The sequence below is a fragment of the Teleopsis dalmanni genome, chromosome X, assembly GCF_002237135.1.
Source record: "Teleopsis dalmanni isolate 2A chromosome X, ASM223713v2, whole genome shotgun sequence".
NCBI lineage: Eukaryota > Metazoa > Arthropoda > Insecta > Diptera > Diopsidae > Teleopsis > Teleopsis dalmanni.
This window is the reverse complement of record NC_051848.1, coordinates 30,028,659-30,044,817: the sequence shown is the minus strand read 5'-3', so window position 1 is coordinate 30,044,817 and position 16,159 is coordinate 30,028,659. Positions and strand designations below refer to the sequence as shown.

Here is a 16,159-nt window from a genome sequence, read left to right as displayed (position 1 = left end):
ATAATAGACTATAGAGACTATATTTGCTTACAGTGCACATATGATGAAGAGCTTGATGACAAGGGTTCGGTAGAAATTTGCTCCAATATCTTTATACAAAAATGTTAATATAAGCAATAATTAAATCATTAAAATCCACTGTCATAATTAAATTAATTTTTAATTAATACTCACAGGTGGTTCAAATTCCTCCTCATCTTTCTTAAAACACTTCAATGGTCTGTCACTAACACTGAAAAGAAGAGCAAAATAATATTTTAAATCTTTAAAATGCATAAAACCTGTAGACTAACAGAAAAAGCATTGAACATATGGTATATTACTCTTGGTGTAGTGAACGATCTTAAACGGTAACCAACGGATCTAATAATTTTATTCACTCAAAGGAACAACATACAGTGAGCAAAGTTTTCACTGTATACAATTTCTGAACTTTGTTTTAAATTGGAGAGTGGGGACTAATAGTATTGTACAGTTAAGAGCAGTATATATCCGTTTTTAAGCAGACCAGTTTAACAGAGTTTTCACTGTATAAACATTTTTAACTATTATACATATTAGATTTTTAGTAGTTTATGTCAATGGCAGTTTCGAAAATTAAAACAGCAGATAAAATCATAATTTAGACTTTTGAAACCCGATAAAAAAAGTAAATGTTGTCTCTTATTTAATTTCAGTTGTCATTTATTATTATTGTTTATAAAATTTCTATGATAAATCATCGTCTACACCGCAAATGAAAAAAGCACTTTAGTTCTGTACTAGCGCTATCACAAAAATTTGCAGAACTGTTATAGGAATGCTAATGAGCCATTATCAATTAGAAACGTAAGCATATAATATAAGAATCACGAATAAGTACAAATGCAAGAAACATAGAGAACTGTATGAGACTAAGAACATCCTACATTATCATGAACTCGTTTAAAATATTTGTTGGCTCTACACAAATTAGTAAGTTGTAAGAAGTTTCAGGAATGCAGTTTCTTAAATTAACAAAGAGAAGCAATATAACCACAATGTATAACCACAAATCCAAGTATAATATCTCAAACTTCCAGTTTTCTCAACCAAACTGGAGCTTTGTCAATGTCATGAACAATATAGATTAATATATTACAGCTCTAACGGATATTATAATACGTCTTTGTCAGTAAGTTTAGCTTACAGGTCAGTGAGTTTAGCATAAATTAACCTTGGACCTCAGAATGCAAGAAGCATTCTTTTGGAAAAGAGTATTGTATAGTCGTATAGTTGTAGAGTTATAAATTTGGACAGATAATTTGAACTGTTACTAATAACTATTCCAAAACAAAACTCATATATTGATTTAAAACGGTGAAAGCAAGTTCTAAGCAAGCAGGTGGAATACATTTTTATCTCACAGTGAGATTAATAACCACGGAAACTTTAAGAACCACGTATATTTTAAACAAAATCTTAAAAAGTCTACGTTACTTCTATGCAATATTTTAGCTACAAGCTCGGGTTTATTGATTTAATGATTTTTTTATAAGATAACAGTAAAAAATACACACATTAATCGATCACACTTCAATCTTTATTCCGCCCCATATTATTTAAATCATTAATGTATTTATATTTATGTAATAAATCGAATATTGACGACATTATTGAACTTACCTTATTTCCTCCAAAGAGTCAAGTTGATTAGCTGCTCTCTTCAGAGCTTGAATGGGTTGTGGATCAATTTGTGAACCAGGCACTTCAACTTTAATCTCCTTAAAAATTATTGAAATTATTAAAATATATATGTTATGTAAAATTTAATTGTATAAATTTTAAAAAAATATCAGGAGTATTCAGATTAAACTAGGTAACTTGAACATATAATTTGTAATTGTAAAAAAGTACTTAATAACCATTTACTTGGTTTAATCTGAATGCTCTTGTTTGTTTAGTCAAATTGTTCATACGGATTTCGTATATATGTATGTTAAATTCTTGATACACATATTTTATCAACTTCTAATTTTCCTTGTACAGTTTTCGATAATTTACTATAACAAAGCCATACACCCTCTCTTTTTTGCATATATAAACATTAATTTTTTCTTTGACTACATGAATCTTACGCGGAATATATTATTAAACCAGAATGGTATCTGACGATCAATCTCTGCAACCAACCAATCATACATAATTGAAGTCTTAAAAACTCTCAGGAAGTAACAAAATAACGACAAAAAGTTTTATGGTAATTGTGGAGAATGTATTTAATGTATTTGTGGGAGTATGGAAGAACGTTTCGGGCAGTTTTGACTCGTTCGGTTAAAATATGCGAAATCATTGCTTTTAATTTAGCAGGTTTAAAGTTTTAGGTACAACACTTGTAGTCAAACATATAGTAATATACATAATTATACAAACAGCTAATATTTTCAGAGGGCATTGATGGTAAATAGTTGACAACAATTAAAACAGCTCTATGGTGAACCAAAAAAAAATCAATTAATAAAAATAAAGTTCAAAAATCCTTTTAGTCAAAAATATTTTTTTTAAGACGGTCCCAGTAATTAAACAAAAATAAAATTTTGTTGTTGTAAGTCACTACTATTTAAAAATTCTTCTATTTAAAAATATTCTTCAACGGAAGGCCCTGTAGTTAATGTAATTTTAAAAATATCACAAGAATTCCCATAATAGATATTTCAATAGAACTTATATAAAATTTATTTTATTAAAAATCATGCATAATACTGTATTTAATAGATATATGTGAATAGTCGTCGTACCTCAAGAACATGATTCGATTCAGAAGTGCGCTCCATTCCAACTTCAATACTAGAAAATATACAAATAAACACATTTTAAATAAATAATATAAATAATAAAATGAATAATAATATAATTACTAATATAATTAATTACTTAGGTAAAAACTAAATAATTTATAATACATACTTCTCAGTTAAGTTTTCTTTTGCACCTTCACTGGACATACTTGAATTATATTTGTTTTCCGATAAAATTTTACCAGCTTTATTTGGTTAAAATCAAATTATTTGAAAATATAAAAATTGACATAACGAAATAAATTTCAAAAAAATATTTACATAAACGTATGTTCCTTTGTTTTTTAAAATCGTTAACTTCAGCAACGTAAGATTCAACCTAATAGAAACAATTATATTAAAATATTTAAGCGTATTAATGACTTTTAATGAAAATATCAAAAAATATATAATAAAAACTTATTATACATGTAATCATTGCAACCGGTAATTAAAAGCATTATTTTTATTATTAAAAACCAATAAAAGTTTATATAAATGTACACACACATACTTATATTATAATTTTAATTGTTCCGTACCACATATGGTATAGGACGAGATCAGTTGTATACGATGGCCGTGAGTGCTTATGCTAATGATTCAAGTTTTTTTTTGTGTTACAATGTATTAAGCAATACAAATGAGTTTACATCTAATAAACAATCACAGATAAACATAATTTTTTATATATAAATATATTGAATATCTATAACTTTGCTTGTTTAGAAACTAAGATAATACATTTTTGGTTGAAGATACATGTATATATATCTTATTTAACACCAGTGCAAACGAGCACCAAAAATGCGTGTTATTCTAAATCTGCAACGTATGAAATTGTGCAATACATTGCACAGTGCTCACGCACCAACGGTGCTGGCACATCCCACTTTAAGCGCTCGGTTGCATCAGGACTTTTCAGCAAGTTAATAATCGCTTATGCAGGCACACAAATTTATAAACTAGAAATATAATAACATTCCATATATTTTCAATTCATACAAACTGTTGGGCATGTTAAAAAATTTTATTAATATGATATGATAAGTGATAAATTTAAATATTGTAAATAAGCCACTAAAAGCTCCCCATCTCCACTTCTGAAACATGCTTTGAGTATTATGACATATACGAATATTTATTCGTACTCGTATTTTATGAAAATACCTTTCGTTTGCGAGTGTTAACTGTAATTGGTACAAAATTATAAAAATCATTATAAAGTACAAAAAATGATAGTTATTATATATGAATCATTTCATTACCCATAATGATTTCTTCGAATTCTTTCATATCTTCTAATGTCATATCTCCAAATCCATCATCATCTAACTCAGCTTCAACAAGGCTTAAAGCATCTTTTAGGGGCTCTTCGCGTAATTGTATTTTGTTAATATGCTTAACTGTGTGCTTATTATGTGTCTTTAATTTTTTTTTTATTGCAGTATAGAAAACAAATTTATATATGAGCAATACATATAATGTATATAAAATTATTAAATTACTTTGATTAGATAGTCCATTGCTTCGTCACCTAAATGAGCTAATTTTTCAGCTTCTTCAAGTAGGTCTACATAAGTAGAACTGTTTAAAGAACTATCTGTTTCAGTTTTCTTCTCCATAAGAACCTTTTTAGCTTTTTTAATCGTTTTCTTTTTGGACCTTTTATAAAAATCATTTAGATGAAACATTTTTTTTAGAATTATAAATAAAATGACTAAGTTACATGATTTTGATTTAAACTAATTAAGTTAATTAAGTAATTAATTAAACGGACACGCATGGAAGTAGCAATTTTGTATAATTAAAAGAACTGTCGATAATTAATAATTTAATAATAATATTAATAATTTAATAATAATGTTAATAATTTAATAATAATAACGTTAATAATTTAATAATAATAATGTTAATAATTTAATAATAATAATGTTAACAATTTAATAATAGTAATGTTAATAATTTAATAATAATATTATTAATTTAATAATAATAATGTTAACAATTTAATAATAATGTTAATCATTTAATAATAATATTGTTAATTATTTAATAATAATGTTAATCATTTAATAATAATAACGTTAATAATTTAATAATAATAATGTTAATAATTTAATAATAATAATGTTAATCATTTAATAATAATAATGTTAACAATTTAATAATAATAATGTTTATAATTTAATAATTATAATGTTAACAATTTAATAATATTAATAATTTAGTAATAATGTTAATAATTTAATAATAATAATGTTAATAAATTAATAATATTAATAATTTAATAATAATATTGTTAATAATTTAATAATATTGTTAATCATTTAATAATAATAATAATGTTAATAATTCAATAATAATGATAATAATGTTAATAATAATAATAATAATAACGTTAATAATTTAATGATAATAGTGTTAATAACATAATAATAATAATGTTAATAATAATAATGCGTGTTAATGCCACACCTCTTTGACGCTTGTTTTTTACCAATATTAATTATTAAACCAGTTTCAGTTAACAAATCATTAGTCGATTCTGTAATGAAATAGGAAATTTGCATTTAATTTGGTGTTGAAATATTTTAATAACTTACTAAGCAAATTCTTAACCTGCACGCGGTAAATACGCAAAGTTCCCCAATATAATTTGTAGGCCATACAAAATGGCAACTGCGGCTTTGCGACTTTAGCGACCTTTGAAAATTCTTCAATATTGCGTTTAGACGGAGCGAATCCTTCTTCACTGTAAGCGAGCTGGTTTTGTTCAGAACTTTGAATTATTAACTCATTTATGTAAGCACTATATTAAATTTAATTTTAATTAAAAAAAGCAAGGCTAATTATTTGAATATTACCATATTTTTGGCACATTTATTATATCAATTTCCGCTTTCGCATAAACTGAGTGCCAATTTTTGCTATATACACTTATTATCCAACATTTTTCCAATATGCCATCCTTGTACTTTGATATATTTGCACCGTTTAACTTCATTTTTATAACTTTAAGCTTAAAATTGATTAATTCAATTTTAAGTTCAACTAACTTTGACGAAAACTTCAAAAATAGCGGGACAAACCACAAAAATCGGCGATATTTACACTCAATGACGTAAAATTCTATCTTAAATGATCTTTTTAACTTTATGCAATAATTAACCAAGTTATTAATGAAACATATCACATTTATATTTTATTAACAACACTTTGGTACATTGCACTTTAAACAAACTTCTTATTTGACTTGCACATTTAAAATCTTCTTTCTAACGACGATGAAAAGAAAACGCAAACCAGCATTGCCAACATAGAATCAAGCAAATCAGACATAAATAAATCTTACATCCAATCATTCATTATTTTCAGTGCTTAATTTATTAAAAATACTTACAGTAATAAAATTAATATTTATTCATTATTTTCAGTGCTTAATTTATTAAAAATACTTACATTAATTAAATTAATATTCATTATTTAATATTATTAAATGTTATATATAATATTATATTCATTATTATAATATTAATATTCATTATTAATTATTTTCAGTACTTAATTTATTAAAAATACTTACAATAATATATTTACAATAATTAATATATAATAAATAGTAAGTATAAGCAAATTAATATTAAATAAAAGCAAATAAAATAAATGAAAAATAGAATAAGAAACAAATCCAAAATTACTTATTATATCTGAATATATAAACAGCGAGGTAAAATTTTATTAAAATGTTATTAGTATAAAATAACAAACACTACGTTACCGGTTGTCCCAAAATTTTTGAATGTACCATACTTTAATAAAGTAGTTCCACGAGCTACTCGTAGTAAAACTCAAGTAAAACACAAGTAAAATTTACTCGAAAATTTGCTGGTGGAACTTATCTATACACAGTGTTACTTAAAGTTACTACAAGTAGCTCGTGGAAGAGACCTTATATTAAAATTACGAGTAATTTTCATAAAATCAATAATATTGCCATTGACACTATTTTGAACAGATACAATTTAGATTTAAATAGACGAAAATTTCTTAAATTTATATATTATTAAGTTTTATAAGAAAATATGGTGGTAGTCATATTAAAAAGAAAATTTCAATATCACAAATTTTTTCATTTCTCTTTGTTTCGTTGCTCGCCGAACTTTTACAGTATAAATGTAAACACTTAACTTTTTAAATAGAAAATAACTAATTTAATTAACCTTAAGTATAAACATGATATTGAATCTAATTGGAAAATATTCAATACTCATCCATGATTATTATAATTCTAATTGGAATGCACTGATGATGAATATTTGGCGACATCCCAAATTGCTGATAAGTAAAACAAAGAAGTTACTTGATTAAAAATATTTTTTAGATTTGAGAATAAATTTTCTTCATAACATTGTTTCACATGAAAATTGTACAAAATTTTTGGTATATATAGTACAAAATTTAAGTGTTTATCTGTAAATATACTTTTACTGTCTTGAAATGTCGTTAAAACTCGACATTTTTAGCATTTTCAGTTTTGAATGAAAGAGAAGGAAGAATGTTTAATTAAAATATTTATGGAAAAAGAAATAGTTAAATTGTTGGACGATAAAAAATATAGAAAGGACACAATTTGTGAAATAGTTCGCCAAGAAATGTAAGTTATTCTTTTTTAAAAGTAAAACAATTTGTAGTTTTTATATATGTAGTCTTTATAAAAATTGATATTTTATAATGTTTAAAATCAACATTTTTGTTTACCGCTTAACAGCTGACTGATTGACAACCATCTTAAAAGTGCTTTTAATTCTGGTGCGTAAACGCTCTAACAACAAATTTTAAAATCAGTTTTAAAAGTGTTGTTAAGACTCGCATAAACATAGTGATAAAAAACATTCTACGTTTTTATATTAATATATGTATTAGTGTGTTCAAACTGAAACATGATTTGCATTGCATCTATCATAAATTACATCATAATATATGTGTAATTTGCAACTATAAATGACATTTCGTTTTAGTTTGAATTCACTATTAGTGTACTTTTCCTGTATAATTAATTTACATAAAATAACATAGAATTTCAAAACAAAGAAAAAAGCAAACTTGTCAACCCTGTTTATTTGCAACAAACCAGCCACACAATTCGCTCTGCACTGTTTCTGTTCAGTGTTAAATTGTAAGCGGAGGAGTTTTGTTTTCGTTTGCTTCGCGTGTTGTTGTTATTATAAAAAATACATATTTTAAATATTATTTAGGAAATAATTAAAAAATGGTAAAAATTATAAACAAAATTGCACACGATTATATTGAATGATAGAAATATTTCGCATACGTGTAGGAATTTGAACTGATTAAATTAAATCGAATAGAAAATTGATTGCAATGACTAATTGCGGATAACAATAAATTAATTGATAAAGTAACAAATGTTTTTGCAAAAGATATCGAAAATGAATGAAAGGTTTCCATATAATGAAAGCTATAATGTATATGAATTTTATCTTAACAGGGCGACAGTAATATATGTGATATTAGCGATGAAGTGCGTGATGAATTGAAAAAGTTTCGTTTCCGTAAAAGTACAACGAATTCCGCGCTTATATGTAAGTACCACACAACAAAAAAAAAAAATAAATAAATAAAAAAATCAATGTTAAGAGTCAAGTCAGGCAAGTAAATGACCTCATCAAATTGACCTGATGAATCTGACTAGATTATTTTCTCTTAAAAAATGTTTACAAATTCAAATCAAAACTGACTAATAAAGGCGTGTGCTATGCGTGTCCAAGACTGTGATAACTAAAGCCGTCGAAGCAGTAGACATGGAAAAAGACCTCTTCACTCGAAAAAAATATTATGCATAAGGAAATGTTGAAGCACTACACTGCTAAAAATAAATGAAGGTTTCGAAAGGAAACATATTTATTCTTAACCGAATTTTTTAATAAGAATATTTGTTATAAATAAGGAAAAACAAAATCAGAATGAATTAGTGCCCGGTCAAGCCTTCCATTAGTCAATTAAATGAATCATCTCAACGAAAAAAATATTTTCGTTAACAATATTATCGTTATTATAAAGAAAAATCACAAAAGAAATCAGAAACGTTTCAGAAAGCTTATCAGAAAGCTTATTTAATATTAAAAGACTCAAGCGTACAGATTAAGTACTAAAAATATCAGACCCCAAGACGTAAATCATACTAAAACCAATCTGTTTTATAGTAATATAACAAAATATACTAATTATAATTTGTAATAAAATTATAATTATAATATTAAAATAAAAAACATATTACATTATATTATACATATAAATTATATTTTTATACATATAGAAAAAAAAATAGGGTTTAACCTTTTTAGAGTAAAAAATGTTAAACGCAAAAAATTTACATAATTATTATCATAGGTATAGACTCTCTAGTACCAGAAAATTGGTTAGTCTTAGATTCCAAATGTTGTTTTATAACTTACACTTAGAGTATAGTTATGCATAATATACGCTAATACTAAACATTATATTAATTATTATTATTGAAAAGAAGGCATAGTGCACTGCGACTTAAAAGATCTAGTCGGATTAGAGTGTTTTTCCAAGTCCGATTTCTTTAATGAAAGGCAATATAGAGCCTTTCTTTCCTAGGTGTTTTTTCCGCTTGTGCATCAGTGCCGGGCACAGCTTTTCTCATTTCTCTACATTATTTGCAGTATCAGTTGGATTGAATTCCTAACTTCAATAGGTGATAATTTAATTTGCAATGGCCGGTCAATAATCCCGCAATAAATCTTAGGTTATTTTTTAATTGTGCTATGCAATCTTTGAAGCATTTTAGGTTGTAAGTCCCTAAAAGCATTTTAGATTATGAGAGTCTTGGTAGCCTGCCCCAATAGAGTTCTTTTTCTTTTTTCTCTGCGCCATTCATAAGAATGGATAGAGTTCCTTTGCCTAGACCAGAGAATAGTTCTGATCCTATCATTCTTGAAGCCGCGCCTTTTCTTGCAAGTTTGTCTGCTAAGTTGTAAGTTTGTATTAAGTACACCTCCCAAGTATTTTTAATTTGTCAATGCACTCCCATACCAGTTTGGATGTTATCTGATAGGATATAAGTCATATTATAGCTGTCTGGTTGTTAGTCAGTCATTATATTAATAATAATACAGTAGAGGCTCACAAATTAGAACTACTTGGTTTTTCGGGTAGTTCGAATTTTCGAAGAATTCTATGTATTTCTATGTGTATTCTATGCGTATTTAACAGTATAAAATATTCAGTAATGTTTGTTTGTTTTTTAAGTTTAGGAGAAATTCGGTCCACAAGATCTTTGTGCATGATAACTACAGAAAGGTATATTCCATTCTCTATAAACCTTACGGCTTTCGTAAGTTGAATTTCATTCTTTCCATTTATAATTGCTCTACTCACGCTATCATCGTTCTAAAAAACTAAAACAGGTGTGTTCGTATTTGTAATTCTTCTCATATATAGATCTACTATATAGATGGTTACCAAAAATGGCCGGGTCTACGTCCTGGACCCACTCGTCAATCACGACGACCAAGTGCCGTTTTCCACCCACAAGCCAAGTGCCGTATTGTACGCACAAGCAAGTTCCAGCTTGTTACTACAACAACAACTATACAGGTCTCTGCAGACTACAAACACAACAAACAATTGAATTCTCTAATATTCTATTTTTGTTAATTCTTATATATCAATCACCAATTATCGAGCTTAAGATAAAGCTGTATTTTTAGTCTTTAAATGCTCCATTGTCTTTCCATTGTCTGTCCATTAGCCATTATGGCTATAAAAAAACTGTTTGCAAAAAAGTGTTTGCATTCCAATGTTAATCGTTTATGACCGATTAGATTCTTGTATATATTATCTTAATGCTCGAACTATTCAAATAAACTAATGTAATACGAGCGAACCACAGTAATGTAATGAGGTTAATCATGTATTTAAAAAAATAAATAAATAAAATAAAAAATAAAACCTGCTTAATTTATGTGCATAATATTTAAATTAACATCATTAACCTGATTTTGTTTAATTTCCTCTAATTCTCGTTTTCTTGTGTTTTTTGTTTCAGTGAAAGTTGATCGAGAAAAGCAACTTGTTATTTTAGATGAAATTTTAGATGATATATCAGTTGATGAATTACAAGAATCACTGCCAGGACATCAACCAAGATACGTGATATACACATATAAAATGATACATGACGATCAAAGAATATCCTATCCAATGTGTTTTATATTTTATACCCCGCGTGATAGTCAGGTTAATTACATATTTATATTTATGGATTGAAATATGTATGTACGTACAGTGAAAGCTCACTTAAACGAATGTTCGGAAAGCGAATATCGCTTTAACCACGCAATGTGTCCAGTAGACACAGTAGTTTGACTTGTTGATATTAGTTTAAGAGACTTTCCCTGTATATTTACATATTTATATAGCTTATATCAAAAATATATCATATATATATAAATATACTATATATATATATATATTATAGATTGAATTGCAAATGATGTATGCTTGCACAAAGAGTGCCCTGCAACGAGAAGTTGACTTGACACGCGTCTATGAGGTACGTGAACTAGATGAATTGACCGAAGAATGGCTGAAGGAAAAGCTTCGATAAATTACAAAAAATAATTCATTTATAAAGAATAATAATAGGACATGCGAAACAATGTTAACAAAACTTTAAATACATATATATGTGTATACCGTAGTTTAATTTTTTTTTTTTTTTTTTTTTTGATTTGATTTGTTTTTTGATAATGCTACTCATTTAATTGTAAATTTTTTAACTTTAATTGCAATATTTTTTACTTTATTGAAAGTATACAAAAGCGTACAATAGATTTAATATTTTATTAAAAAAATGTTTATACAAAGTAATTAAGATTTTTGGTTCAAACTTTGCTTTATAATATAATTTATAATATACATCTAATAATTTTTTGACAAATAACTTATCTCCAATTTTACTAAAGGAAACTTATCTTCTCACTTGCTATTAAAATTAAGATGTAGTATACGTTCAATCTTTTCAAATAACAATATAAGATAATTTAAATAATTATAATTAATTTTAATACTAAGTGACATATTCTAATATTCTTTAATACGTATACAGATGATGTATGCATATATAATTTTTTTAATACATAATAATTTATGTACAAAGTTTAAACATGATTTATCTCATAAGAAGATAACACAGTCACATCATTATAAAACAAAGCTGCGAACGTGCTTTGAACCGACCGATTTGCTCACACCCACAAATCAAACCATTATGGTTTTGCTAATTTAGTCTGGAACCTCAAAAATTGATTGAGTTCACAGACTATTTGTATTTAACGTAAAATTTAGATCATTTATATTAGAGAGCACAAGATGATCATGTACATAATTATATCAGAAAGATACATTTTTTCAAAAACCTGTCATATAAAAAATTATTGGATGTGTATTTGCTATAATAGAGCCAATAGTGTTAAATATATCTATAACCGCATTTTTAATTATCAAAATAAATATTTGATTGTAAATTATGTTAAAGCAAACAAAAAATATAGAGATAAATTAAACTACTAAATACTAGGTTCAATATTTTAGGATACCTACAAATAGACAGAATTTTTTCTACTATTTAAAAATACTGTAAAGTTAAAAAGTGTTAACTATATTGTTTTGTGATATTCATTTAAGCAAGTTTTGTTGTTTTTTTTGTTACATTATAAAAAACTTTATTTTTTATAATGTTCACTTAACAGAATTTAAATTATATTTTATATATATAAATTTAAATTGCCTTTATATTCAATTTTTATACAATTTAGTTTACTTTTTAACCATACTCTCTTTATTTTTATTTTTGTAATACAGTAATTCCCCGTATAACACGGGCATTCCCCCATATAGGGTGGGGATTTGTTCAAAATTAGCTTCCTTACTTTTGCACGTGTATATACGGGGTATACGGGAATACTCCTATATAGCGGAACCAATCTACCGCGTTATTGGAGGGATTACTGTATATTCAAAAAATTCAAACTAAGAACGATAAATAATTTTTATACAAACTTATAATTTTTTGTTGTAACTCATGTTCATAGTTCATAGTTCAGGAACATAGACTGGACCTCTGCTAAAACCAGCATATTTTATATTTCGTACTTGTTTTTTTTTTTTAATATGTTTTAAGAAGAAAATAATTTAAATTTACATGTTGATCATTTAAATTTATCACTTAAACTTATCCCTTAAATTTATTTACAAAAAATAGTTTAATTTATCTCTATTTACAAGTAAAAGCTTTCTTAAACGTATACTTTCAATCTGTCCTATTCGACTGATTTTGTCAGTATCGGGTTTAAGTGATCTTCCACTAAAATTTTCTTAAATAAATGAACCAAAAGTTAATATTTTAACTAGTTTATATAGTATATCTTTACTTTTTATATATGTAGCTAATATTCACAATTTTCAAATTTAAATTATATGTAGATCATATTTTTTAACTATAATTTTTGCATTCAATTTAAAAAATAACTCAGCATAAAATGACAACAAAAAATAATATATATACACATATATAAATATATTATATTACAATAAGCAAGTTTTATAAAATTATACAACTTATATATATACGTATATTATATAGGATACTTTAAATGGTAAAATGACAAACTTACACATACCAACGATTATATAAACCAAATAATATGAATATTTTTAAACATAATTAAAAAAAAAATTATTAAATAAGCATTTATACTTAAGTGATTATTTGAGAAGTTTGATGTCCTCCGAAATTTTGCATGTAAATCATGACAAAAACGCGCGTTGATATGCGTATATTTGCTTATAAGTATATATATATAAATATATATACAGTCAAACTTCCATAAATCGAAGTACCATTCGACTGTGCAAAGCAACAGTTTGACTTATGGAGACTTTAAAGAATTAAAGAATTTTTCATAATTGTATGTAATTTGCTCTCTGAACCCTGTTGCACTCTATTTAGTTTGAATTATAGAAAATTCGAATTATGGAAGTTTGACTGTATATATTTCTATATATATATTTATAAAATTTTAATAATTTTCGCTTATATAAATATTATATTCACAATAATAAAAAGCATAAAAAATATTAATCGTAAATATTAAAGCCTAGTACTGACTGAACTATCAAAATTTTGCAGAAAACTTTTTTAATGGATGTTAGTACTAGGCTTACGACAACAAAAAAAAAACTTTTAAGATAAGTTTGCAGCATATAAAAAGATTACACCATTTGGTATTGTAAAATGGCGGCATTTCCATTTTATATTAAATAATTCCAATTTGTCATAAGATTTTTTTTTATAATATATTTAATATATAATTTAAGTATTTTATTTAAAATGAGATTTTATATTAAAAAAAGAAAATATCAAAGATGCTGTACTTGCCAAATTTTAATATGTATTTTTAATATATACGTACGTACCAATTAAATAAATAAATATATATAAAAATTTTACATACCTTAAGCGACTTCTTATTATTGATGCCTTGTAAATTTATTATTATAAACAAAGTTAATGTTAATGTATTCACAACACAATACAAATATTTGTAAAAACTGTTAAAATAATTTCTCCGTTTGAAAAATGGTATCCGTATAATCGTTATCTAGAACCGAATTCCTGTAACTCTTATGACAGCAGAATATTTCTTATTCAAATATTTTACAAGAATTGACATTAGCTTATCGAAAATATCAAAAAAGCTAAGCCAACTAAGAAAATTACTTTGTTGACAATTAAGACAGATGAATGACGTTTGGTAAGTATAAAAAAAATGTATAATGTATAATGTATGACATTTAAGCCCCCCAGCCATTATAGAGTAAAAGTATATAATAGCACTAACTCAAGAAGAATCAAGATGAAGATGATGAAGAAAAAAATGACATAGAATATTTTCTTAAAAAAAAAAAAATAATTAATTTTGGCATCAGAAGCACCTTTGAGTCTAGTTTTATAGATATCAGCTTAGTTGATTAGACATGTAAATTGTGGAACCTCAAAAAAGTAGTGAACCTTGCTCACTGGTTAATTAAACTGATTAATTAATCACTGGTTTATTAAACGAATTTGAATTAGACCTAATGCTAATGGCAATCTTTTAACACGTTAACTAACCACGATGATTTTCAACTTTTATCACCTCTACGATCACACTTTTATAACAGTTCTCAGACCTCTTTGTCAATAGTTTTGATACTATAAAAATGACTGCTAGGATATCAAAAAAAGTTCTTAGTAAACTAAGAACAAGGTGTAATCACTTGCATTTATTTATCATATATAAATTAGAACATTCATATTGTAGACCTAATCTGCAACATCACACCTTTTGACGTGTAGACAATTTTCCAACAGGAATTGTTTACAATCGTAAACATTTTACAATTGTATATATTAGTATAGTAATTAGACAAGCACTACTGTACGGATATGATACATATAGCAAAGCCTCAAATACTACCTTAAAGCAATTACAGATAGCTCAAAACCTGGCTTTAAGAAGACTGTTTAAGATTCCATGGTATATTATATCAACAGACATACATAGAAATCTTAGGATTAACTCAGTGAAAAAATATATCAGAGACAGAGCTCTAAAATTATTCACTAAAGTTGATACGCTACTTAACCCCGCCCTAACAATTCTCAAGTCCACTTCTGGATTCTCAGGAAGATATGCTGATTTAAGGTCCGTCATCAACTAAAAGACAAATAAATGATATGATATCTTAGTCTAGTTAAAGCCTAGTTTGGGGTAGTGATAATCCCCCCAGCCATTATAGAGTAAAAATGCATAATAGCACTAACTCAAGAACAAGAAGAAGAAGAATTGTAATAATATAATTCTTTATTAAAACTTTTTTTTATTAATTAGTAAACCGTCAAACAAAACATTTATTTATTCTTTTTAAATCTCACGCCTAGCAAATATGGCATACATTATTATATGGCAAAATTAAGTGTAAACATTACTTTATTCACTTAAGAAACAACAGCACTAAGTGAACCGCCGGTATAATGTAACCTAACCTAAAAAACAGTGAAAATTGGAATCTATTATTGGTACCAATAATATTAATTATAATTATTTCTTAAAATTGTCACTAGACATATAGTCATCATATGAACTGTATAGTTAAAACTTAGTGTGGGGCAGGGATAAGCCCCCCAGCCACAAAAGAGTAAAAGTCCGCAATAGCACTAATTCAAATCACAACAACAACATTATTTTAAAACGTAACAGTTATTTACA

General features: G+C 26.0%; 3 protein-coding genes across 3 annotated transcripts in view; 1 reads left to right on the top strand and 2 right to left on the bottom strand.

Moving 5' to 3' along the window:
- The window catches only part of LOC119687656, a 28,565-nt gene extending 14,028 nt beyond the window's left edge, over positions 1-14,537 (bottom strand). The window contains exons 1-7 of the mRNA XM_038102062.1: positions 14,363-14,537; positions 3,078-3,135; positions 2,926-3,001; positions 2,757-2,805; positions 1,645-1,742; positions 175-232; positions 32-89 (exon numbers count right to left, since the gene is read on the bottom strand). Coding sequence (XP_037957990.1) covers positions 32-89; positions 175-232; positions 1,645-1,742; positions 2,757-2,805; positions 2,926-2,963 — 301 coding nt within the window. The 5' untranslated portion in view covers positions 2,964-3,001; positions 3,078-3,135; positions 14,363-14,537. The remainder of the gene's footprint in view (positions 1-31; positions 90-174; positions 233-1,644; positions 1,743-2,756; positions 2,806-2,925; positions 3,002-3,077; positions 3,136-14,362) is intronic.
- LOC119687657 lies at positions 3,859-6,050 on the bottom strand. Its single transcript, XM_038102063.1, has 6 exons — positions 5,663-6,050; positions 5,402-5,607; positions 5,274-5,343; positions 4,304-4,460; positions 4,064-4,220; positions 3,859-3,985 (listed from the first exon to the last, which is right to left on the bottom strand). Exons 1-6 carry the CDS (start codon positions 5,800-5,802, stop codon positions 3,954-3,956), a joined length of 762 nt encoding a protein of 253 aa, XP_037957991.1. The 5' UTR covers positions 5,803-6,050; the 3' UTR covers positions 3,859-3,953.
- Positions 7,954-11,615, top strand: LOC119687658 (glia maturation factor beta). The gene is made up of 4 exons (XM_038102064.1): positions 7,954-8,070; positions 8,308-8,401; positions 10,894-11,084; positions 11,326-11,615. The coding sequence occupies exons 1-4, from the start codon at positions 8,068-8,070 to the stop codon at positions 11,452-11,454; spliced, it is 417 nt and encodes a 138-aa protein (XP_037957992.1). The 5' UTR covers positions 7,954-8,067; the 3' UTR covers positions 11,455-11,615.
- Positions 14,538-16,159: the final 1,622 nt, after the last annotated feature.

Coding starts and splice junctions, on each gene's coding strand:
- LOC119687657 (XM_038102063.1), bottom strand. CDS start 5,802: ATGAAGTTAAACGGTGCAAATATATCAAAGTACAAGGATGGCATATTG. Junction 5,608..5,662: donor ATAAATGTGCCAAAAATATG/GTAATATTCAAA, acceptor AATTTAATATAG/TGCTTACATAAATGAGTTAA. Junction 3,986..4,063: donor ATTCGAAGAAATCATTATGG/GTAATGAAATGA, acceptor TACCAATTACAG/TTAACACTCGCAAACGAAAG.
- LOC119687658 (XM_038102064.1), top strand. Junction 8,402..10,893: donor AACGAATTCCGCGCTTATAT/GTAAGTACCACA, acceptor TTTTTGTTTCAG/TGAAAGTTGATCGAGAAAAG. Junction 11,085..11,325: donor ATACCCCGCGTGATAGTCAG/GTTAATTACATA, acceptor TATATATTATAG/ATTGAATTGCAAATGATGTA.